Source organism: Aspergillus oryzae, chromosome 1 (genome assembly GCF_000184455.2).
Source record: "Aspergillus oryzae RIB40 DNA, chromosome 1".
Classification (NCBI taxonomy): Eukaryota; Fungi; Ascomycota; class Eurotiomycetes; order Eurotiales; family Aspergillaceae; genus Aspergillus; species Aspergillus oryzae.
This window is the reverse complement of record NC_036435.1, coordinates 105,738-128,397: the sequence shown is the minus strand read 5'-3', so window position 1 is coordinate 128,397 and position 22,660 is coordinate 105,738. Positions and strand designations below refer to the sequence as shown.

General features: G+C 48.2%; 8 protein-coding genes across 8 annotated transcripts; 5 read left to right on the top strand and 3 right to left on the bottom strand.

Annotated features, from left to right (window-relative positions):
* Positions 1 to 851: 851 nt before the first annotated feature.
* AO090009000047 (SDR family oxidoreductase) lies at positions 852 to 1,768 on the top strand (the record flags this gene model as incomplete). Its single annotated transcript, XM_023236042.1, has 2 exons — positions 852 to 1,115; positions 1,235 to 1,768. 2 exons carry the CDS (start codon positions 852 to 854, stop codon positions 1,766 to 1,768), a joined length of 798 nt encoding a protein of 265 aa, XP_023088496.1.
* Positions 1,769 to 2,212: 444 nt separating this feature from the next.
* AO090009000046 (uncharacterized protein) lies at positions 2,213 to 3,989 on the bottom strand (the record flags this gene model as incomplete). The annotated part of the gene is made up of 3 exons (XM_023235996.1): positions 2,213 to 3,025; positions 3,094 to 3,732; positions 3,858 to 3,989. The coding sequence occupies 3 exons, from the start codon at positions 3,987 to 3,989 to the stop codon at positions 2,213 to 2,215; spliced, it is 1,584 nt and encodes a 527-aa protein (XP_023088495.1).
* A 5,661-nt stretch (positions 3,990 to 9,650) lies between these two features.
* AO090009000044 (uncharacterized protein) lies at positions 9,651 to 10,347 on the top strand (the record flags this gene model as incomplete). Its single annotated transcript, XM_023235945.1, has 4 exons — positions 9,651 to 9,955; positions 10,016 to 10,059; positions 10,117 to 10,184; positions 10,243 to 10,347. 4 exons carry the CDS (start codon positions 9,651 to 9,653, stop codon positions 10,345 to 10,347), a joined length of 522 nt encoding a protein of 173 aa, XP_023088494.1.
* Positions 10,348 to 10,403: 56 nt separating this feature from the next.
* AO090009000043 (uncharacterized protein) lies at positions 10,404 to 11,141 on the top strand (the record flags this gene model as incomplete). The annotated part of the gene is made up of 1 exon (XM_023235885.1): positions 10,404 to 11,141. One exon carries the CDS (start codon positions 10,404 to 10,406, stop codon positions 11,139 to 11,141), a length of 738 nt encoding a protein of 245 aa, XP_023088493.1.
* Positions 11,142 to 12,104: 963 nt separating this feature from the next.
* AO090009000042 (uncharacterized protein) lies at positions 12,105 to 14,078 on the bottom strand (the record flags this gene model as incomplete). Its single annotated transcript, XM_023235828.1, has 1 exon — positions 12,105 to 14,078. The coding sequence occupies one exon, from the start codon at positions 14,076 to 14,078 to the stop codon at positions 12,105 to 12,107; it is 1,974 nt and encodes a 657-aa protein (XP_023088492.1).
* A 2,724-nt stretch (positions 14,079 to 16,802) lies between these two features.
* Positions 16,803 to 17,825, top strand: AO090009000040 (uncharacterized protein; the record flags this gene model as incomplete). The annotated part of the gene is made up of 4 exons (XM_023235772.1): positions 16,803 to 16,809; positions 16,906 to 16,956; positions 17,177 to 17,368; positions 17,434 to 17,825. 4 exons carry the CDS (start codon positions 16,803 to 16,805, stop codon positions 17,823 to 17,825), a joined length of 642 nt encoding a protein of 213 aa, XP_023088491.1.
* Positions 17,826 to 18,566: 741 nt separating this feature from the next.
* On the top strand, positions 18,567 to 19,967 carry AO090009000039 (ankyrin repeat domain-containing protein; the record flags this gene model as incomplete). Its single annotated transcript, XM_001816511.3, has 1 exon — positions 18,567 to 19,967. The coding sequence occupies one exon, from the start codon at positions 18,567 to 18,569 to the stop codon at positions 19,965 to 19,967; it is 1,401 nt and encodes a 466-aa protein (XP_001816563.1).
* Positions 19,968 to 20,192: 225 nt separating this feature from the next.
* Positions 20,193 to 21,258, bottom strand: AO090009000038 (uncharacterized protein; the record flags this gene model as incomplete). The annotated part of the gene is made up of 3 exons (XM_023235669.1): positions 20,193 to 20,482; positions 20,534 to 21,070; positions 21,129 to 21,258. 3 exons carry the CDS (start codon positions 21,256 to 21,258, stop codon positions 20,193 to 20,195), a joined length of 957 nt encoding a protein of 318 aa, XP_023088490.1.
* Between the last annotated feature and the right edge of the window lie 1,402 nt (positions 21,259 to 22,660).

The window sequence follows — 22,660 nt, the reverse complement described above, 5'->3', positions numbered from 1 at the left end:
CAACCACATGGCGACGATCTTATCAAATACCCATGTGCAAAACCTTCACGGTCCGATCCGCTGGTGTCTTAACGCCTCCTGACCAGACCAGAACTCTGTCGGTCTAGAACGGTGACTCATCACTGTCTCGAATGCGAGAAGGAACCTCGTAAACCATGGCGCCACGCTCTTCGGGAGGTTGCGTGGGTTTCAGCCCTCGGCTGCAGGGGTCGGAGTGGGATCTGTCTCCGAAGCTGTGGCTGTCCGCAGCCTTCAGGGAGAATTGTTCTAGAAGATCTTTGATTCTTGGAAGGATTCGTGTGGCTGGGCTGATTCGTGAACTTGTCATGGTGCGATTATTGTATTGTCTTCGGCTCTACAAGGAACCATCAGACAATCACCGAAATGCTCGTGTATTATACTATGAACATAGTCCTCGCGGATTTTATCTGAATACTGTGTGCAAGACTGTGCCAATTGGACAAACACTAATCCGGCTTATTTGGATCGGTCCCCGTCGTATGCGGACCGCAGTGTATCAATCCCCGGACGAAGAGGAGCACTTTCGTCGTTACAGATTTGATCACGAAAAAGTATAACTAACGGAAATAGTCTTAATAAATATCAAGTTCCTGGAACTCGAGAAACCAACGTTGTGTCCGGCGTTTGTCGCCCGAGATTGGTTCATCCAACTCCGATAAAAACCCTAAAGCCCGATCAGTTGCGGTGTATCGGAGTGATCCAAGGCCAGCTACAATTAGACATGCTATAATATAAATACCACGCAGAGTACCCTTGATGTGTTAATGACATATTAATCTTCAGTGACTCATACTTGTAATCAGCAGCGATAAATAATCTGGTATCCCACCATGCCTCGCACCTGGTTCATCACCGGCTGCTCCTCCGGCTTCGGTCGTCATTTAGCCATCACCGCTGCACAAAACGGCGACAAGGTCGTTGCCACCTCTCGCGATCCATCCAAGCTAGACGACCTTAGATCACTTGGCGTTATCCCGACCAAGCTGGACATTCACAACGAGACAGAAATCCAAGCCGTGATTGACCACGTCGAGTCCACCATCGGACCGATTGACATCCTCGTCAACAACATCGGGTACATCCTCGAAGGTGCCGTCGAGGAATGCAGGTAACTTCCTTCCGTACCACACATTCCTCCCCACAAACCATATACTGAAACCACTAAAGCAACGAAGAAATCACCACCTAATTCGACACAAACCTCTTCTCCCAGATCCGGATCCTCCGCGCAGTCCTGCCATCCATGCGCGCTCGGAAATCCGGTGTGGTGGCCAATTTCGGGTCTATCGGTGGTTGGAACGGAACGCCTGCTGCTGGATTTTACTGTGCTAGTAAAGCGGCGGTTGCGATTTATACGGAGTCACTGGCGGCGGAATTGCTTCCTTTTAATATTGACGTTACGTGCGTTGAGCCGGGGTATTTCCGGACGGATTTCCTCGAGGGGGATCATAAGATTGTTGCCAGCAAGAGGATTCCCGAGCTGGATGTTAGTACGCGGCAGACGCGCGATGGACTTGCGGCGTATAGTTTGAGGCAGCCGGGGGATCCGGTGAAGGGGGCGCGGGTTCTTTTTGAGGCGTTGACGAGGACGGGGAGTTGTGAGGGTCGACGGTTGTCGGTGAGGTTGGCGCTGGGGAAGGACTCTTTGACTGCTATTGAGCGCAGTTTGGAGAGGGAGCAGGAGATGTTGGAGGGTTGGAGGGAGATTATTGCGTCGACGGATTGCGATGATGTGAGGGGATGGTAGGTCCCTTGCGTTGAATTGGCGCGGTGTACTTTTGATATACTCATAGAGTGCACTGAATTTGACTCATTTATGTGGGTGACTATCAGAAGGATTAGTTGTCGTGATACCTGAGGACTAGGAAACACTGGCCTTATTAGGAGTGTCATGACTCTGGAAGTGGATCGAGCTATGGGGATGTTTGCATCGAACACAAGGATAACGTGGCACCACATAGGACTTGCAATCTTTCCCCCAGTGATTCATTGTTATTGCGCATATATCCTAGCACAGTAAGGGTACCTTCTCACCGAGGCTGGAAGGCTATACCGCACCATATGGCACGGTGATGTTTTCCTGACGATCATTGTGGCATATAAAACAAGATCCGTAGCATGAACAATTCCATTATGGGCCCAACTCTAACAATTTCTGATTAGAACAGCTTCTCTAATATAATCATAAACCTTAATCCGTCTCATACTCCGCAAAACGACTTCGCTTCCTCAATGTAGCCCCAAACCAGTACAAACCAAAAATCCCAAAAACACACACCACCGTCAACGCCCCAATCAAACTCGCACCTTTATCAATCCCAAGATTAACATAAAGCGGCGTCGACCAAAGAATAGACGCAAAGGCAAGAACAGACCGTGCAAAGTCATTCATAGCGAAAAGACTGCCCGCGTATCTTCCATACGAGACAGACATGTAGGCGAACATAGACTGGAGGAGAGTGGGCATGCCGATCATAAAAAGTAAAAAGCCTATAGTGGGTACAATCCAATGGAATGCTGTGCTCGAAGTCCAGGCGAAAAGAAACATTCCTGCTGGAACGACTAGTGAGCCGAGGAGTCCGGGTATGAGTCTTTGTTCGGGCGAGGGCATTTTTCCGGCTTTGACTGGACGGCTGATTGTGTAGTGAGTAATCGCTAGGTAGAATGGTGTGGTGAATAACACGGCCACTATGGCGGTTAGGAATATTGCGCCGGTTTGTAGTAGGCTCATCGCGTATACACCTTGGTATACCAGAGGGACTGCTTCGAAGAAGGAATAGAAAATGGCATAAACCAGTGCGGTGTAAAGCGTAGTGAACAGAATGGCGGGATCAAAGGCGTTTATCTTCCATGGAATCACAAGAAAGTCATACAATGTCTCTTGAGATAGCCCCGTGTGGTTCACATCGGAACTGGATCTGAACGCTTCATTGCCAGTCAAAGTCCGTAGCCGCCTGGCGCGTTGGTATAGAATAGTTGGGCCGAACGTTTCCGGTAGAAAAATCTGATGGATATTAGGTCGCGAATCGTTGTAGAAGTCCGCAAAATGTGGTGGGCAGGACAATAACGAACCAGAAGCAAAAAGCAGGGCGCGGCAAACCAGACGATCAGCCACATGCTCCAGTGCCACCCTTTTGACGCGACACATAAACTTGCCAACGTTGGAGCCACGGTAGGGGCAGACACTGCACATACCCCCCAGATCCATAATCCGCTAGGTAGGTTGACAAGATTTGTGATGTCCGCGAAGGAAGCCGGACCCGTTGCCAAACATGGTGACCCGAAGAAGCCTTGGGCAAAGCGTAGAAAAAGAAACCCAGGGACATTATTGACAACGGCTGCGAGGACACTGACTATCAGGAAGATTGCGAACGAGATTACATAGGGTGGATTGCGGCCTATAGACGGTTTGTCGGATAAAGGGCCAAAGAGTAAGGGTCCTATCCCATAACCCAGAAGAACCAGGGCCATGCCAAGTGAGCCCACCGATGAGGACACACCATATTCGGCCTGAAATGCCACTTCTGCTGGGGTGAACGCCGCGGATGACATGTACACGACGAAAGTGTAAAAATTTATCTGAATATAGGTCATGATCTTGGCCCAGCGAGGCCAATTTTGCGGATTTGCCGGGTCATCATCAGAATACCAATCCACAAGTATCATTCCGTCAGTGGTAGTTTCCGGAACGAGCCATTTGGAAGGACCTTTCTGATCAGAAATTTCACATTCTGCGTCGTACGTGTCTGATTCCACGCTGCCAGCGACCCTGGAGGTATGAGATTCAGCTTCTTATACTTCTGCGATAAGTACTTGAGATCAAGTAAAAGACACACTGACCTCGTCGCTGTGGAATATGCTGGTGACAGACAGAATCCAGGCTCCTCTTCAGGAAATCTCAAGAGCCGGCCACCAGAAAGCCAATGGACGATTCTTCCTAAAGAAGTACTGCAGATTATGGCCGCCATGACACAAAAATATTAACTGCGTGTTGTCCCAGAATTACGGACTCAAACTAATACTCATCAGGGATGGTCATGAGTGCTCATCGAAAGGATGATTTGAGACGAGAAACTTCTTGAAGCGGATGCAAGAGTTCGAACGAAGGAAAAATCAAGATCTTGATCGTAACATGCTGGCTATTATATTATCGCTGATACTGGCTACGCCACTTTATCTGCCCCACTCCGATACATTTCTTTTTTAATCTCCGGAAAAACGTACTATTGGAGGCTTTTGCTTCTCCCTCATGCGTCAATAGCACGCTCTATGTTGCATAATGCACGATATTTGGTCTCTTCTTGGAAATAAATAACTATCGCAGAGTGGTATCCACGAGCTTTTAGTTGTCATGGCCCAGAATTCGACCATCCCAGCATAGTCCCTTGTAATGCTATCGAAAATTCGCTCGCATTGTTTTGGAGTGTATCTTAAATAAGGATCGCTTTGACAATCCAGCACAGTGCCAGATAAATCAAAATTATACAAAAGAATTCTGCACTACGGCATAAGCCTCGTTACATCGGTCCTGCAGCATTGGCCGGTTTAAAGCGCGGCCTGATAATCAGGGAAAATCTCGACCGATCTTTGGAGCTGAATTAGGGCATCACTCATTTAAGACATGCCACGTGAATATTCTCAGCCCATCTGGACACTTGGCCCAAAGTAAAGCGACCTGCCTATTGCGAATGCACGATCATATATAGTTAACCAATAACTGACCCACTTACCTGCATTAGCACTGTAGGTGACGAATAACTAACCGGTCGTCGACCTCATCGACGGCGGTAGCACAACAGACACGCCAATAGCGGCCCACCGTCCGGGGTGGTCCATGCTGCTCCGAGAGATCCAACCCTGCAATGGAAGATCGATGAGTGATTTTCATGGAACTTGAAGAACTATTGCTTTGTTATCTGCAGGAGTCCCTTGCACTCGACCTAGCTATTAGTTGCCAAGAAATGCGGCGCCTGCATTTTCCCCCACTCAGAGAAACAATTATACGGTTAGTTACGTTGACCTACGGCGGTATGCATAAATTAATTGTAGAAGCACTTGGTGATTGTGTATTAGGGCATACCAAAGAGATCAAGAAACCGAATTGACTATTGGATAGAACTATCTAACCATACCTAAATACGTGCTTGCAGAATGCATCTGTAGTAGGTAAGGATCAACGCCGCCGCAGGATTTTTGGACTCACCTGATAGCTTTGTTAAGCATGCATGCATGTTGCTAGTTTTGAACATAGAAGCACAAGGTCAGACGTGTCCCTCTGTCAAAGGTCTGCTTCATTGTTTTCAATTTCTAAAGCACCTTACTAGGTTCTATCAATTATATAATCAACCATGTTCGCAATATTCGCCATACTTGCCCCCAAAATCTCACAGTCTCACAGATGACATTACTGGAAACGCTATATTCTGGGTACTTTCTCTCTATTAATCTTATCTATCAATTTTCATAATACATCTTAATCACTAGACTGCCAATATGCTCGACCTGGACAGAGATCTCGTCACCTTGAGGTAACCAATACCCCCTTCGACAAAGACCGCTGGGAGGTCTTGTACTGCAGGCCACGCGCTGAGCTATCGTTTGACGCGGTGTATCCAAGAATATGGCGCATTTCTATCTACCCAGGTCATTGTCGATATAAAGGAGTCTGTGGGGACAATGTTGAAGGCTCGTGTGTATAACTGTAACTGCTCCCGGATGAAGAGTCCGCAGTGTCCTAGCGGGAGGGCAGGGTATATTTCGCTATGATAGGGGTTAAACTTACGACCGGTATGCAGTATAAGAGATACGATTCCAAGGAGAGTCCTATTTGGTTCTTCTTGACCGGGGCTTCTCTTATACGCCTACGTAGGTGCACAGAAAAGTCCGAAGCACACGTCCAGCCAGATATACATATAGCATGCTATCACCTATGAACAGACCCAGTACAAAGAAGTGCAGTGTGGGAGTGGAGCCATGAGTATATTAAGATATTGCTATATAAAAGTCAAGCCCTGTATGAATGGCTATTTATTATACTGCACCATTTTATCAGCCTATACCTGGCAACTTTTAAGCCCAGCCGTTATAAAGAAACGTGTTTTATACAGACTAGTGACTCTGAGATCTGCTCCCTACACTTGTATCCGTCTTTTCACTCGTGACTCGTACAATAGTAGTGCATTTTATATCGGGCTGCTTTCTGCTGGCTCTCTCCTGACTGGGACTACTAGAGCGCAAGGACAGCTTCTGCCACGGAATACGCGGGTAACGGCTGAGGAGCAGGCGCATGCTGGTAGTCATGCTGCTGTAATGCCGACCGCCGGTTCGATACAGGCCCATATACTAGGTGCACTTGTTCATCTAGTGTGGTGCTCGGGTCAGCGTTATGATGGATTAGATGGGATGTGAAGGCATACATGTTACATCGCTTTCGGCTTTTGAGAGTATAACCATGGCAACCAAGCGAACAATGTCAAAGACTGATTGATATATAAAGAGGGTGTGACTTATAGCAGACCAAGAAGGAACATCCCAGACAGGATAATATTTCGTGCTTTCGATACTTGAACTTTCCATACTACCTTCATAGGCATCACAAGATGACAGCCGTTGTTATCGCTGAGTAAACGGTTCAGCTAAAGTCGATGTCATGATGAGCGGTCTTTGACGATCCTTTGATGAGACCTTGGTAACGCAAATTCCCGAGTATACTACATTCGACTATCTATATAATGTAATTCACTAGATAAGTATGTACTTTTGCCGGGACACTGATGAGAACGTTAAGCGGCACGGCAATCGGATTTGCCATTTGCAGTAAGCCATGCATACTTATTTACCCACATTTTCCCGTTTGCTTCTCCCTCAACTCATACACTAATGTAGTGTAACATGCAAGAAAATTGTAATTTCCGAGTGAAGGCTGAAGAGTGACACTGCAGCTCACGCTATCACTAGCTTGAAGCCACTTTGAAGATCAAAGTATCTTTTTATTTGTTCTTGAAGAGAAGAAAGTAAAGATGACAATCTAGAATCTCTTCACCTCGGCTATCTTCCGTGGGATTAATTGCTGCTGCAGCGTGATACTGCCGAGTAAGATTCAGGATTTTCTTCAGCTTGAGATACAGACACAACATGGTCACAGCTTCGATGGTGAATGGCTGGGTGTCAGTTCGATCCATAGCCTCAAACTCAGTCAGACTAAAGATAGAATCACGATAGGTCGAATGATCCAGGTAGCAGTCGGTGGTCGGGGTCGTAGAGAGGCCGGGTCAACCACCAGGCATGGGGACATGAAGCCGGAGAACTGAAGCACTTGCAGGGATGTTCGGCGCGTTTTGGTCGTACCTTATTGAGCCTGCGCGGCATTATTGGTGGAGGACCCGAGCAAAGTGGAGATGCCGATCAGCCCTGCAGCGAAACGGAGACCAAATCCTGCCGAGTCAAATAGTGCAGGCCCTCTCCCCCAACGCGGGGAAAAGGTTCAACCGGTAGCCCTATCTTTGCTGTCGGAGATCGTGGGTACCCCTGGACAGGAGGGTTATTGAGCCGCTTGGGCAATCGGTTTGCGGTTGCCAGTTAAGCCGGTCGATCGTCCGGATGCTTGGCAGGAACCACTCTCGGAGGTATTTGGACATGGCCCGGACTTGGTTTGTCTTGTCCATATACCACTGAATGTAGTCATTGTATGTCAAAAATTCGGGAGTAAATACACTCGACGGGCAAACCCTCTGTTGTCTGCATTCGGCCGAACTATATGTCCGCGGACATTGTTCACATATGTACACGAATCGGACAACGCCGTCTAGATAGTAATATCCAGCCTAACTAAGGCGGCCACTCCTTTGAAATCGTATCACCGCCGACAATTCCTATCAGCCAAAAGAGTCTAGTCGCAGGTAACATCATTGGAACTAACCTATCATGGTTTGGTACAATGTGGATCAACCGTCCCGGTACATCACACCAGCGAAGTCCATTAGTTCTGGCTCATCAGGTACAACCGTATAGAACCACTCGACGACCCTATTCATGTTGCAAAACCTCAAGCGTGTCGATCACATTGTAACGAAAAACGCCCTATTCCTTGTAGAGAATTTGGCCTTGTTGATCTTATTGGTCTGATTGTGTCCCAGCTGTGGATCGTGTGCATGCATCTGTTTTTAGGTACATTATTCCGGCACCATATGGTCCTGTCAATCGGCCACATGGAGATGTCGATAACCTTCGTCAAGAAGACAGACATTGGCGGTTCAAGCCGATGTACATGAGACAGATTGTGATCAACATAGCCCAGCGTTTTCAGCCTTGACTAGGTAATTGTGTAGTTGATCTCAAACTTGTGTCTGCATGGACCCTCAGCGGAAAGTCCCCGGTTCTACTCTTTACGGACTTGCTAGGATGCTGGAACGATCGAACAGCACTCGCCATATGGCAAGCAGGCATGGCCACCTGAGGCTCAACAGATTAGGGCCCACTCGATTTCGACAGGTTAAGCGAACTATTTGCTTCGTCTGCCACGGAACCTCGTAGATTCCAATTTTCCTTACTGTAATATACAACATAACGTTCTCCCTCCTCGGTAGGATGTATTGTGTTTCAGGCTTGGTATCGTCAAGTAATGGTAGCTTGAAGGATCAGACTAAGAGAAGGTGGATCGCCAGTGTCATCCAGCCAATGTCTAGATAGATTTGTGAAGAATCAGCTGCAGTAAGTTATGTGGGCGTCAGCCCAGCGAAGCTTGGGGAGACTTTGGGAGACCCGCACCGCAGATATTTTCTTGTCAGGATAATCATCTAGCAGAAGATGTCTGGGCGATAGTTGTTGCAGCCGCATAACTGCGCTACTCTGCAGGCCTTTCCTATACCCGGCAGACAGGGAACGTCAGAACGGCATGTAGAGCAACGGTTGCACCCTGGTAACTCGTGGTCGACCCGACGTTCAGTCACCCCAGTAATTTCTAGACCCATTGAAACTATAACAGGGATATTTGATTGGTGCGTTGCTGGGCGCAGGGTAATATATCGTATGCATCGGAGTTGGGCAGATGTCCAATCTCTTCCGTCACTAATGCCGCTGCCGAGCCACGCGAATAGGCTCAAGCTTATCGGCGCACGCCAGGGTGGATCAGAAGGTCCAGAAGGATGCGGGAGAAACCCTTGTGAAAGGATTTCTCTAGTCTATCAGGTCCTATTGGTTAAATTGCATGATTCGTGTTGTTTCTTTCTTAAAATCCTGCCATTTTCCTCTTTTGTCACTTCAGCAGTCATCTCGCAATCCAAGTCGCCCCCGTGGGTGGGTACTAATTAACACTCCAATACGAGCGGGTTCAAGCCCTGGTACTTTTTAAATGCAGTCAGCAATTAAATAAATGCATACACAATTGACTTTGAACAAGAATATAAACCGAAGCCTGTCTGCGATCGGTTTGGTTGCATTGAGATTCGAAATCGTCAACTCTCTGCGCATAATCAGACTGCGGGTTAAAATAGACTGTGATCGCACTGACCGAAAAGGGCGATCAACCTAACTCTTCTTCTTCACCCTTGTTGATTTATTTTCATCTTGGATAGACCCCATTTTAATCCCCTTTCTGCATCACTTCCACGTGGAAGGTTGTTCACCGCAACATGCCTCGTGCCCCACAGAAATGGACCCCAGAGGAGGACAAGCTCCTCTGCCGAGAAGTCCACAATCAGTGTGAGTTGGGTCGCAATAGTGTTTCACACATATTAGGTCTAACTCCATTCCGTGCTCTAGTATCCGAAGGCAGAGTAAGAGACTGGCGATCAATAGCAGACAAGATTCCGGGTCGGACGAATAAAGATTGTCGCAAACGGTGGCACAATGTGCTTTCCGGTGGTTTGAACAAGGGGTACTGGACAGAGGAGGAAGACAAGCTGTTGACACACGCGGTGCAAATACATGGAGAGACGTGAGGATCCTCTGCTGCTCGTCAGGGAAAGAACCCTATACTGACACGTGACTGCGATAGATGGACGGTGGTTGCGGATGTCGTCAAAACACGAAGCGCAGATCGTATGTTCTTGATGATTTTTGTGTCCTCTGTTCATTACTAACGAATGTTGTATTCAGAATGTGCCAAGCGATGGAAGCAATGTCTCGACCCACAACTCGACCGCAGTGAATGGACAGAACTCGAGGTAGGCTTGTATGTCCACGGAGAGTCGAGAATTGTGATGCTAATAAGAACGATAACAGAACCGACGATTGATGGAGGCATGTGCTGCCAAGGGACGACGATGGAAAGAGATTCAGATGGAGCATTTCCCTACCCGGTCACGAAACTCGATCAAGAATCAGTAAGCATGAGCCTTGGATGAAGGGTAGAATACAAGACATGAAGCTGACCTGATGGTACCATGATCAGACACACAATTCTTACCCGCCGATACAATAAACTGAAGAACTTACGAGAAGCTCAGACTGCCGCGAGCGCGGGAACTGGGCCCGAGGACTCGAGCTTGTCGCCGAGCTCATGCGAGGACTCGGGAGATACTGTCGACAGTAGCGACGATGATAGCGGTCTTGGGAGTGGAAGCACAGAAGGAAGCACCGGGTTACATGATCCTCGCATTGCCGATGATGATGTGCCGATGAACATAAATCCCACAGACATCTTGCCATCGACGACTCAAGGAATCCCTGGTCATAATGGGTTTATGCACGGGACATGGGATATGGCTGGCACATTGTCGGGAGATCCATGGGGACTGCCCTCGGTAGGCGAGACGGATAGTATGGGATTGTTCCTCAATGGTATGGTGCCAGAACTTCACAGCATCCCACCGGACAGCATGCATAATTTTGGCTTTGTGGATGCAGCAAGCGGCAAAGACTGCATATGCCCAAGTTTGTTATCACCAACCGAAGAGATGCCCAGCGACTACAGTCAAGGAGACAACTTTTGCGACGACCTAAGCGTATCAGCTATGGACACAGAAGAGCAAACCCTCGCCTCTTTGCAAGAAAACGTGACTCGTGGGAAACGGTGTGCCAAAATAGTGTTGACGGTGGAGGAACCCGATAATAATACGGTCGAGTCTCTCGTGCAAATTGCATTCTCAAGCAAATCACGGTTCCATTTCGCTCGCGAGTGAAGTGATTTTCCCTGGACTAATTGGAAGTTTGATGTTCGTGGTATGTTCCTCGCCATCACGGCGCCGTTTCCCGGGTGGTAAATTTTCCTTCAGTGGCTTTCTTTGGTGTTGATATCACGGAGCTATGGCGTTTCTTTATGTGACATGTATGAGATGAGATATGTGATGGGATAAGTTCCATTATCTTGGGCATGAGTTCAGCAGATAAAATCGTCTGCTCAGACTCTGTCCCAGCTGTACCTTACACGAAATTCCACGGACTATTTCGTTTTTGCGATAGATTATTGTTTCAGAGCATTCGCCGAGCCCTTGGACCTTTGTGTTTTGTATGGCATACTAGATAGACTTCTTCAAAACAAGTTTCCAATCTTGGCTCTTCTTCCTTACGAGGGAACTACCTTCGTGTATATCAATAAGTCTAAAATCTACAACGTCCTTCCTGATGAATGATGCTACGTGCCTTGCTTCTCCAGAACGACGGCATTTCCACTCCTTGCATGGGTTCAGTCTCTAGATGAGGAGGGATCATCACGATATGTATGCTACGAACTTTTGTAGCTCCCATTTTCTTAAGTGGAAAAGTCTGGGAACATAGTTCGAGTAGGGTATGTAGTTATCAATATGTACCCCGAAACAAAAGAAGGAACAAGCGCAATAATCCGCACAAAGGAAAGAAAAACAACACTTTCGAGTAGAGCAGAAGTGTCGGAGATAAATACACAATTCTATGTCTGCAGCGCCCTGTCTTCAGCCCGTGAATGGCCTATAGATCGTGATGATATCTCTTGACCGGGAATCACACTTCGGTGACCACCACGCGGTTAAATGGCCCAATAGAACTATACCGGGCTGCTAAGGGCCTTGACAGCCGAAATAAAAAACCCGGAGTCTGGGCTTCTAGGGTTGAAAGTGGGTGGGGTCCAATGCGTCCATCCATATGAGTTCGCGTGGGCGAAGGCCGTTTCAGGACCGAACCTGCGCCCAGATTGCGCCAGCTCCAAGACCGCGGCCGGCCCAAGAGTAAGAATAAAGTCGAGCCAGGCGCCTATACAATAGGTAAGTTAATGTGTCCCATGTCAGATGTGTCAGGGGGCGAATAATCGAAAGCAGAGGGAACATACTTAGCATGGACTCTTCTTGCTGCTTGTCTCCGGGAGTAATACCGGTCTCGCTAAACACGCCATACCGGCGCGCATGGGACGTCTGCACCCGTAGGAAATCCAGCAAAGAAGCCATGGCCGTCCAGACCTCGATCATATCGCACAGCTGGTCCTCTGAGAGTGGGCCTTGGTTGCCGCGCGCGAACCCCTCGGGAGGCGTGAAGAGCACGGTGTTGAAGTCGCTGGGGTCAGGGCTGGTGCAGCAGACCAGTGGTAGGACAGCACCGCACGTCTTCCCACGTAGCCACTGGATCTGTCCAGCCAGGTCCCACTCCCGGTCCTTTCGGCTCCCAAATAGGTGGCAGAAGGTCCATACGCGCCAGTTGGCGTCGTCAACCGCGGCGCCCTGTTCGCTGTCAGGTTCGCATAGAGCCGTCATCATCTCTTCTCGTACAACTGCCCGGCAATAATACCAAATTAGGAGCTTGATTCGGACGAGCGTGTCTAGGTCGCGGGCGTAGTGCCGCAGGTAGAGACTCGCCGCCAGCGGTGAGCCATCGGAATCCTCTTTAGTATACCGAATAGGAATTTCACAGACCTGGCGAAGCTTCCATGCCGGCGGGGATACCTTCCACAACGTTCCCTGAATCAGGGGCAGCTCGTGTGCCTTGAAAGCCTTGTATGCCGCACGATTGACTCGGGCCAGAGAGAAGAGATCCTCGAGGCAGTCAACCTGCTGCAGAATTCGCCGCATGACGGGGACCGGCACATTCAATGCAGACGATGCACACGGGTGGGATAGCACCCGTGTCCGCACGCCGAGCTCGTAGATACTGTGACGGGGTCGAGGCACCGGAACTATGGGCCCGGAGGAGCCAGCGTACGCGGTCGACAAGGTTGGCTGCAAGTAGTCCAGCACCAGTCGTTGGGCCTGTTCGATGAAATTACCCGCATATCGCTCCCTGTCTGCCTCGGGCATATCGGGCATGCAGAGGGAGGCTCGGTTTTCCAGTAGAATAGACAGGATGCGCTTCATGCGCGTAGCCGCCCCAGAGTGGGCGTGAATTGGCGGCCCATTCGGCCCTGTGGTTCTCGAGAGCGTGTGGCACAGTGGAGGCTGCGTGGACGCCTCTCCAACAGGGCGGATGGACTGGCGAATGGCGTGGGATGGCTTTTGTGGTAGCCGTGGTAGCCGTGGTAGCCGGAAGTGCTGGAATGCCCGCGTAAGCGTCCGCCCCCGCACTAACCAGCGTCGGGACGTGAGTCTATCTGGAGTTGGCTCTGTGTGCTCTGTATTCACTGCTGTAGGCAGATCATGGCGGGGACGGTGGACGCGGAGGCGATGCAGCGGATTGCTGCGCAGGCCTTTTCTGGCGAAGGCGTGATCCAGGGCCGCTAGGTCATGAGCTTCTGGCTTGTTGGGGAGCGACCAGTGCTTCCGCCCTTGTGGGCGAGGGGGTAAGGGATAGTGCTTGGCGAGACCGTGGTCCCGAGCACTCGCGCGTAATGGCAGTGGTGGGAGGGGCTTGTCTAGTTGGTTCTGAAGACATGCGGGAACATTGCCTCCAACGCAATGGCCACGGGACGGCCTAGGCGTTATGGGCAGCTGGTGATCGTCTAGTTTAAGGCCCGATGTGGTAGTGGAGATGCCAAGTCCGACCAGTATCTCGCTCGAACCGGCTGAGCTCGCGGCTACGGAGGGACTGCAGAGACTGGTTACCGAGCTTCCTGCACTGCTACCTGCTGGATAGCCTAGAGTGGTGCCGCTGAGCTTGTCATGGCTAATGCGGGTTATCTCCGCTGGCCCGCGCAGCTGCGTGTGATTGATGTATACCATGGCCGCCTTGTCTCGTGGCTGTAAGAACCGGCGCGCTATTCCCAATGGCTTGTATGATGGTTTAAAGATCTGATAGTATAAAGTAAAGCCTTAGGTTTCAGTAGAACCAAAGCGACGAATATATAGTTATAGTACAATAATTTTCAACGAGGGGTACAAAGAATGGAATCCGTCTGGCAGGTCTTCAGTGCTTTGATGTTGGTCTCTTCGACTCTCCTATAGAGTACCAGTGTCTCGGGACTTTGCCTCTAGGGGACGAATAATAGATGCGCCCGGTTCCAACTATGCGCTTGAGCCCCCTTCCCTTGCTATTAGTTGTTTCGCCTGGAAGGGCTTCAAATCCTTGATGCCTGGGACGGAAATTATCATATCACGAGAGTATGTATAGACTATGTAGATCTCTCTAGAAACAACAATAGTAGCGAAGGCATTAGCGTTGTTGTGATTCTATGATCAAATAATATTATACCCCCCTATCTTCCTTCTTGCGCTTTCTGGCAGGCAGCCGATATTTCCAGCCTATGCCACTGACGACACAGAGATGGTGTCTTAAATTAGCTGGTCTTAAATAAGAAGATATAAGCGCATACTATAGCAGTGCATATGCCTAATGGAGATTTACTAGCACAGGGTTGGAAGGTAAGACGCGCTGTAGGACTAGGGTTCGTGTTAGTTGTAGCGCCGATGTCTAGTAGGGCGCTTAATCCACAGGGTCGCGAGTCAAACGGGGTTAGTGATATTATTCTGCCTTGTACTAACGCAGGTGATCATGTTAGTATTGTTCAATTCCGCCCGTTTCTGGACCTGCCGCGAATTATTCTGCATTAGCGACGGTCTTGGATCAGTTCATCTCCTGGAGGCTGCCAACAAACCAGGCACCTCCATTCTTGATCAGCCTTGCGTATCGTCGCTTCAAGGTGTCATTTACCCCGCTCTTCTATTGGTTAGTGGCTCCCTGGTGCAGTAAGATCAGCTCCCCGTGCGGATGGAGGCCAACAGTACTTTGTACGATAATATTATTGCTCCGACCATCCAAGGTAGCAAAGCTTAATCATTTAGCTATTTTTGTTAGATCAGTCAATCTCTTGTACTGTCTGCCCCTCTTTGCTCTCCTGGTTAGTGAGCTAACTCAATAACACTAGGTCACTGTATGCTATTATGATGTAGGACTCTAGCTAGGTAGGGTAGGAATGCCACTACCGAGGTAAGGAAAAGCAGGCCCAGGAAACGGTCTTCGCGAGAGACTGAAAAGCAGCAAAGGCCCGTCATATCGGTGCCTGTTGACAATAATAATTCGACACTCTCGAAATTCGGATTCATTGCCACTGCAGCAAGTTGTATTGGACGCAATTGTCTACTGGAAACAGAAATAAAAATAAAAAACAAAATAGAGTATGGTAAAATACGAAGAAGAGCAATCTAATGTGACCCCTTTGGGTTTTCGAAAAGCCTCAGGTCCCTGCGTCTGGAACTACCCCTCCCAACATTGCGGAAGACAGAATGATTGGCACAGCAAGAGAGAGAGAGAGAGAGACAGGCCCTGATAACGTCATTTAATCCCTGGCTAGAACAAGCCTTACCGAAGTTCTACACGGATCCAATCATGCTTGATCCGGCTTTCCCAGCGGAGCAGGGGGGAAGACCTCGCATGTTACGAAGTATAGGCAAACATCATCCCATCCGGTCTTTTTGACTATAAGTGAAAGTACATGATGTCATTTATCTTTTATAGCCTTGTTTGCGCGGGCACAGCCATGCTTTATCTGTCGAAAACTACTTGGTCTGTCACCATTCCGGTATCCGGCTCTCGCTATCTAGCCCCAACATAACAGCAGTGTTTTTTTCCTTTTTTTTTTTTTTTTTTTTTTTTTTTTTTTTTTTTTTTTTTTTTTTTTTTTTTTTTTTTTTTTTTGTTTTTTTCGTCACGCTGATGCTGACCTTGATACTTAAATCACGGTCATATATTCGGCTGCGATATGTGCATACTGGTCTGTCTCTGTTTCCTGGTCTCTGTAAAGGTCTGCCTAATGTATTCAGACTAGAGCCCAGGCCAGGGGCGTAGCTATTGATTGCTTGTTTGAAGATCTAAAAGACGCCTTCAACTACCTCCCCCAGTGTATCATGTCACCGGTGCGTCTGGAAAATCGAGCACTTTCTTCGGATTAACAGTCAACCATTACGAGTGTGATCAACATGATACAATTTCCCAGTTCACGAATCACAGGAGATTTCAGGTTGAACATGGATCTTCTTCCTCATGACACGACTGACTGAGAACTTTTTAGGCTGCATCGAGTTCTCTAGGCATCAACTTTAGAAAGAGCAGGACTATTTTTAGTTTCTATGAATGAGGGCGATACTCGTGGTCAGAGGCTATCGAGATTCGAGCGACAACTGTACTCCTGATTATCTTCGCAGCCGCTGCTTGTTATCACGCGACAAAAGTATTATTACAGTAATCAAGAGGTGAGCCATCTAGATAAAACAGAGTGTTTCAGGAGAGGTCTTGACCAATCACTGTCTAAACTACTGTTGTGCTGTACATTTAGATTTCTGCTCAGGTAGACAGTTACTGTAGGATATAGGTTATAAAGGCAGGTGGTTTCCCGGCTTGAACATAACGTCAAGATAGAGTAGTTCAATCCATACTCACAGTCACAGCATATCTCTTTCTTCAATTCTATGTTACAGGTCTTCTGTTCTGTGTTATTGATAGCAATCAACATGAGACGTATGTATCACCGGGCTTGCCTGATGCTTTTCTGATTACGTACAGTCCCAACCCATGCCATTCTGTCCATTATTGCTATATGGATCTTTCGTTTAGCCTTGTGCATGCCCCCGACCAGCGGCACCTTGGCCAGGAACAGTTCACAGGGTCCGCAGAACTCGGATTGGATTCCTGCCTCTATCATCAGCCATGACTTCACCTCTGCGGAAAGACTTGACCATGATGCACGCTCTCTCCTTGATAGACACAACGTGCACGATGCTGTTATCCTGACTGCTCTAGGGGGATGCTTACAGAGCTCCAGTCTGTTAATCCTGTCACGACTCTTCCGTAACCTTGCCCCCATGGTACTAATTGGCTGGTGCAGTTCCTGATTGGCCGAAGAAGCGCCCTTCCCACGACCAGTTTGAGAAATGCGTGCAGCCGGCCATTAGCGGTGTAGTAAAATATGACCAGCCTATATCTATCTCGCCTAGCATTCTGGTAGCAGACGGAAACACAGGCAGCGGCATTTGCTCGGTCCCTGGAAGGTTGCTGCCTAACCTTCTTACGGGGAGAGGTAGGTATCCTTTGAGGGTCTACAGCTGGATAGCATTACCTTGATAATCACTAATGTCAGTATAGATATGAAAGACCTGGCCGGTTCTATCTGCGACACGATGGTCACCGTGGGACAGGGGATTGTCACCAAGGATGCAGGCGCAATTTCCTCTGCCCTCACAGTTCGGGGAGGTCATAGGAAAGGTTTTTCAATTACCCACAAACATTGCAATCTGCAGATTATAGGTACGGTGGCCAATGTAGCCGGTATCAACGTCAAATCCGAGCTGGTTGATCTCTGCGTGCACGCGATTAAGTACCAGGCAGAGACGTGTTTAGCCGTTTTGAAGTATGGGATCATTCGTCATCCGGTTGATCATGTTGTCAAGCCATCAACCACTATATGGAGGAACGGTAAAGGTGCTATTCAGGCGATTTTTGATATTGGTTTTGCTATGCCTGATACGTTTCATTAGGTACTCGACAGAGCTTTGATACAGCTATCACAGCTTCTCTTATCGGTGCTTTGGAAGCTGTCTAGGTCTCTGCCCCTTCTGTGATTGTGTTTCTGTGCTCGAAGTCATATAGTGCTATCTACCTTTGTTTTTCATGCGGAAGTAGTAGTTGTGAATATCGTTTGACACATCGCTGTTCCCGGTTGCTCTTCCTCGTCCTCCACCGATCGCTTTTGTGACCCTAGATCGATCTCCATTATCCAACCGTAGCAAGCAGTACCGGTGCGTCCTGTAAGCCTCGCGCATATACGGTCTCTGCAATCCAGGATCCATGGCTAGCCTGCCACACTTCAGGTACACACGGGAGATGGCAATGGCTGTATGCCGGTGGGAAGTAATATCCGTCTTAGCTGGTAGGTGGGGCCTATGATGAGTACGCAGGTGACAACTTGAATATCAGAATATAAATGAACCTATAAAATAGAAGGATTTTGCCGCTGTTGGCGCTGCCGTCATGTGACGGGACCATAACGCGGGGAATTTCCACGCCGTTAATTCTTCCAGCCTCGACTGCTTCTTGTCTTCAAAGTGGACTGCCAACTGCTTATCTCTATGCTGCTTTCTGTGTCGGACTACTTCATCCATGCTGTTCTCAGAAGTCTATCTATTTAATTATACGGTCCTTCCTTTCCATCTACAAGGCCCAAAAGTTACCACCAAGCCGCCGAGGCAATAAACTCGATTAACCGAAGAAAGAACGCGATGCGGCTGTTGCTAGATCTACCAAATGAAATTCTCCATCATATTGCAGGCTATCTGGCCCTAGAGTCAGATCTAAACTTGTTAGCCAGAACGAACCGCCACTTTCACAGTGCAATCAACCCTTTATTGTATCATTTCAATGCCATACACAGACAGATGTCCGCACTGCTGTGGGCTGCAGATCATGGGATAGTTGAGACCGCGCAACATTCACTGAACGCTAGTTTCGGGGTTTCAAACAATATAAAACTTGGCATAATCTATGATGCACTGTCAATAGCAGTGCACGCGGGACACACAAGTATCGCGAAGGTTCTTCTACTGCAAGAGGGAATTGATCCTAATTTCCGATATCGGAGCAAAGAGGCCAGATCATGGGTGACGTTTCTAGCAAGAGCAGCTGGGGCAGGACATGTAGATACAGTTGCCCTGTTGCTGTCAACAAAAGGCATCAACCCGAATCTAGGAGATGGCATGGGAAGGCCCCCGATTGCTCATGCGGGATTCAACAACCAGGTTCCAGTGATCGAACAGCTGCTTGCCACCCCGGGCGTAGATATGAATGGGAAGGATCACCATGGCCGTACGCCACTGGCCTGGACAGTGAGTTTTGGATCGGAAGCAGCTGTGTCTCAATTCCTATCTCGACAGGACATTGATGTCAATGCGGCTATAGCCACGGATGATTTGTTTAAGAAGGGGTGGACTGCCCTAATGTTCGCGGCTAGCAGGGGATTTGCTAAGAAAGTGGAGCTGTTGCTTAACACACCATATATCAATGTGAACCACCAATCCTCCAGTGGAAAAACAGCTTTACACTGGGCAGCGCAGGTTGGCTCTGAAACTATCGTGCAGCTTCTACTCGCAAAGGGGGCATATCCTGACCCCAGAGACAGCCATAATCGGTCTCCTCTCATTCAGTCTGCATTGTATGGCCATCTGTCCATCATGGAATTGCTATATGAAGCAGGGGCCAACCTCAATACTGTCACGAGTACTGGGAGTACTGCACTTACTTCAGCCTCGGGTGAAGGACATACAGATATAGTTGTTTTTCTTTTAGGGACAGGAAAGGTGGACGTAGCAGCAAAAGGCAAAGAGGACAAGCGCAATGCTTTGTCGGTGGCTGCAGAGGGAGGCCATCGAGACATTGTCGACCTATTATTGAAACAGAATGGCCAAGGGTTTCCGAACGAAAGGGATTATATGGGACGATCACCATTGTCATATGCGATTGAGCATGGTGATCTTGAGACAATTAAACTGCTGATACGGAATTCATCTGTAATAGATACTGGGGAAACAGATGCCAACGGCAAAACACTCCTTTCCTATGCCGCGCAGCACGATGATCCAGCAATACTAAATCTGCTAGTGTCAGCCACGAAGGTTACTAGATAGAGACACGATCTTTTGACATGGTGATACGGCCTAACTTAATATGTAGTCATGCTCAGAGAGATACCAAAAGAAACCTAACTATCGTTGATTCCTACTATCCAGGAGTACATATTACCGTAACAACAACTCGTCAGAACAGGGATTCACTATAATGACCGAAAAGGTTGATACAGGGTAAGGGCAATAAGAAACCCGAACGGCCAAAGGTATCCAAAGAAATGCCTATCAGGTCGACCAGTCAATATTCAGTTCATGTGCAACATTTTTGCAGGGAATGGTCAACTTTGTTTTTTCTGTTCCACCACAGGGTTCCTTTGGTCCCGCAGATTTATCCTCGGAATTATACTTGCCATATGAAACCATATGCGTTCCCCGAGGAAATTTCTTATCCCTCCAATTATCGCTTCGCATCTTTTTCAAGTATTCATCTGCTCCCTTGATAATCACCAAGTCCTCTGCGTGGTAGAGATCTTCCTGCTGAACGGAGTCACAAGCATGCGTGAGGTCGCGTCCGTCTATAAAGGCCCAATATCTCTCAAACCAGGTCCCCACAAAGACATTCTTACCGCTGGTTTTGTGGCTTTTTTCCAAAATCTCTTCAACGACGCCTGTGCCCCGGGGCTTGGAGCCTACCGCGACTCCAACTTCTGGGATAAAGAGCGCAGACACGATCACATTCCCGTTGAAGTTAAACTTATCCTTAATCAGCTCGTAGCCCTTTTTTGCTAGGCTCTTGATCTCATTTGCATTGAAGTTCTTGGCGTTCTTGTCTTTGGCTTCAATGAAGTAGTAAAATGTCTCCCCTTTCCAGCGCGATCCGAACTTCGACGACAGTTCCGCTTCCTCTTTTTGTCCTCGACTGACGATGCTAGGGCTATGGCTCTCTAGGTGGATCGCCTCGAGCGCGGTGGCCAAGTCCTCCTGGTCAACATCAGGAACATCGGCATCATCGTTAGGCTTATCGGTGTTAGGTCGTGGGACGCGCTCGAGGATAGCTCCATATCCCACATGGGTCTCGGAATCCGGGTGTTCGGACAGTCCAGGGAGCGATTCTGTTATCTCTCTCCTACCATAGAATGGCTGGGAGTCATAGCTTCCGACTTCTTCTCGGGGTCAGTGTATGTCGCCAGAAGATCAACTATATCAAGGGATCCTTCTTACCATCACCGAAATCATTGTCAACAGACTGGCCTTTCCCGAGTCCACTGTCTCCAGTGGGCCACGTAATGACTGAAGAAAAGAGACTGCTGACAGCCAACGCTGCAAGGAGGTTCGGGATGATCCAGCGCATTGTAGGCAAGGTAAAGATGTATGATATTCTCAATCGGCTTTTGTTGTTTCGTGGTAATGGTGTCGGTTCGTAGGTAGTTGCTGTCTATCATGATGATGTTGTTCCTAGAGGATAAGGACGATATTTATAAGTAGAGATACCTTCATACGGCCACTATCCCCAGGTAACCGGCCCTGAGGGTATAGCCGTAGGGTATGTCTAGGTTCTCGAAAACCAGCAGTTGATGGAATCCGGAGCGAAGTGATTGGTCGTCAATTAGCTGCGGATAGGGTTCAGTTTCGCTGTTGATTTGGCCCCCGTGAAGAGTATGTATGTGGTAGCCTTGTCAGGCAGCGACTGTAGCCCCTAGAAATAGTACATACCATATAATGTTAGCCCTAATGATTGGTAGTTGCTCCTTGACCCATCAACCCTTGGATTAAACCCTAGTATCCAGATGATCACGAACTTCGAGGCGTAAGGCACATATGTTTCAACTTTATTCTTTCCGAAGCTTATTTGAGGACACATATGGCGAACTCCCATCTATAGGAATAGAGCATCTAGCATTAGCCTTGATTATGGCCAACAGGATGCAACCACTAGCGAGGTGAAGATGGGGCCCCAGCGCGCTGATCCAACTGCACGCGAACATCGTCTTTTCTAATTCGCTCTTCTACAGTGCCAATGTTGGTATAAAAGAGCGTTCTGATATCTCGGAACTGTTGAAGACCGAGATATGAGGATCGTCGTTGTTGGATATGCAATTTAACATTGGTCCAGTAGGATATAGGATACCGCGCATTGCGACATTAGAAATGCACACCTGACCGTATGCCGATATATTACAATCAGAATCGGTAAATATCTAAAAATTGTTTGATACACTGTTGGCTTAGAACCATAATTAGAAACGCTCAACCTATCTATACACCATCCTGAGCCTCAGATATAGAGTGACGTCATGGTGCAAGTGCTAATGCACGGTTTATGTCAATCCAACTCGACCAACATATGGCATCAAGGTCGTGCCTTGAACACCTGATCCCAGCATGACCCCCAACAATGGTACTATGTGAGTAGTGTCTGTTATTGCAGTGCCACCCCTAGGTATTAGTGCTTGAGCCCTGCATGAGACCCGTGGCACTCGTTCTATAGATGAAACGGGGAAGCCTGGGCCATCTATGGCAGCCAGCAAAGGATCCAATGCTTGGTGTTGGTCAACGTCATACTGTATTGTAATGAGGGAAAGGTGAAAAGAAAGTATTGTAGATAGGGAGTTTCGGTTACCTAATTCAAATCATCTAATGGAAGGCTACGCCAGCAGACAGATATAAGTAGACTTTGGATGTTCAGAGAATCTATTGCAGCATCACATCATTCTCAGTTCTTCCATCAAGCCTATCCATACTTAGGATTCCAT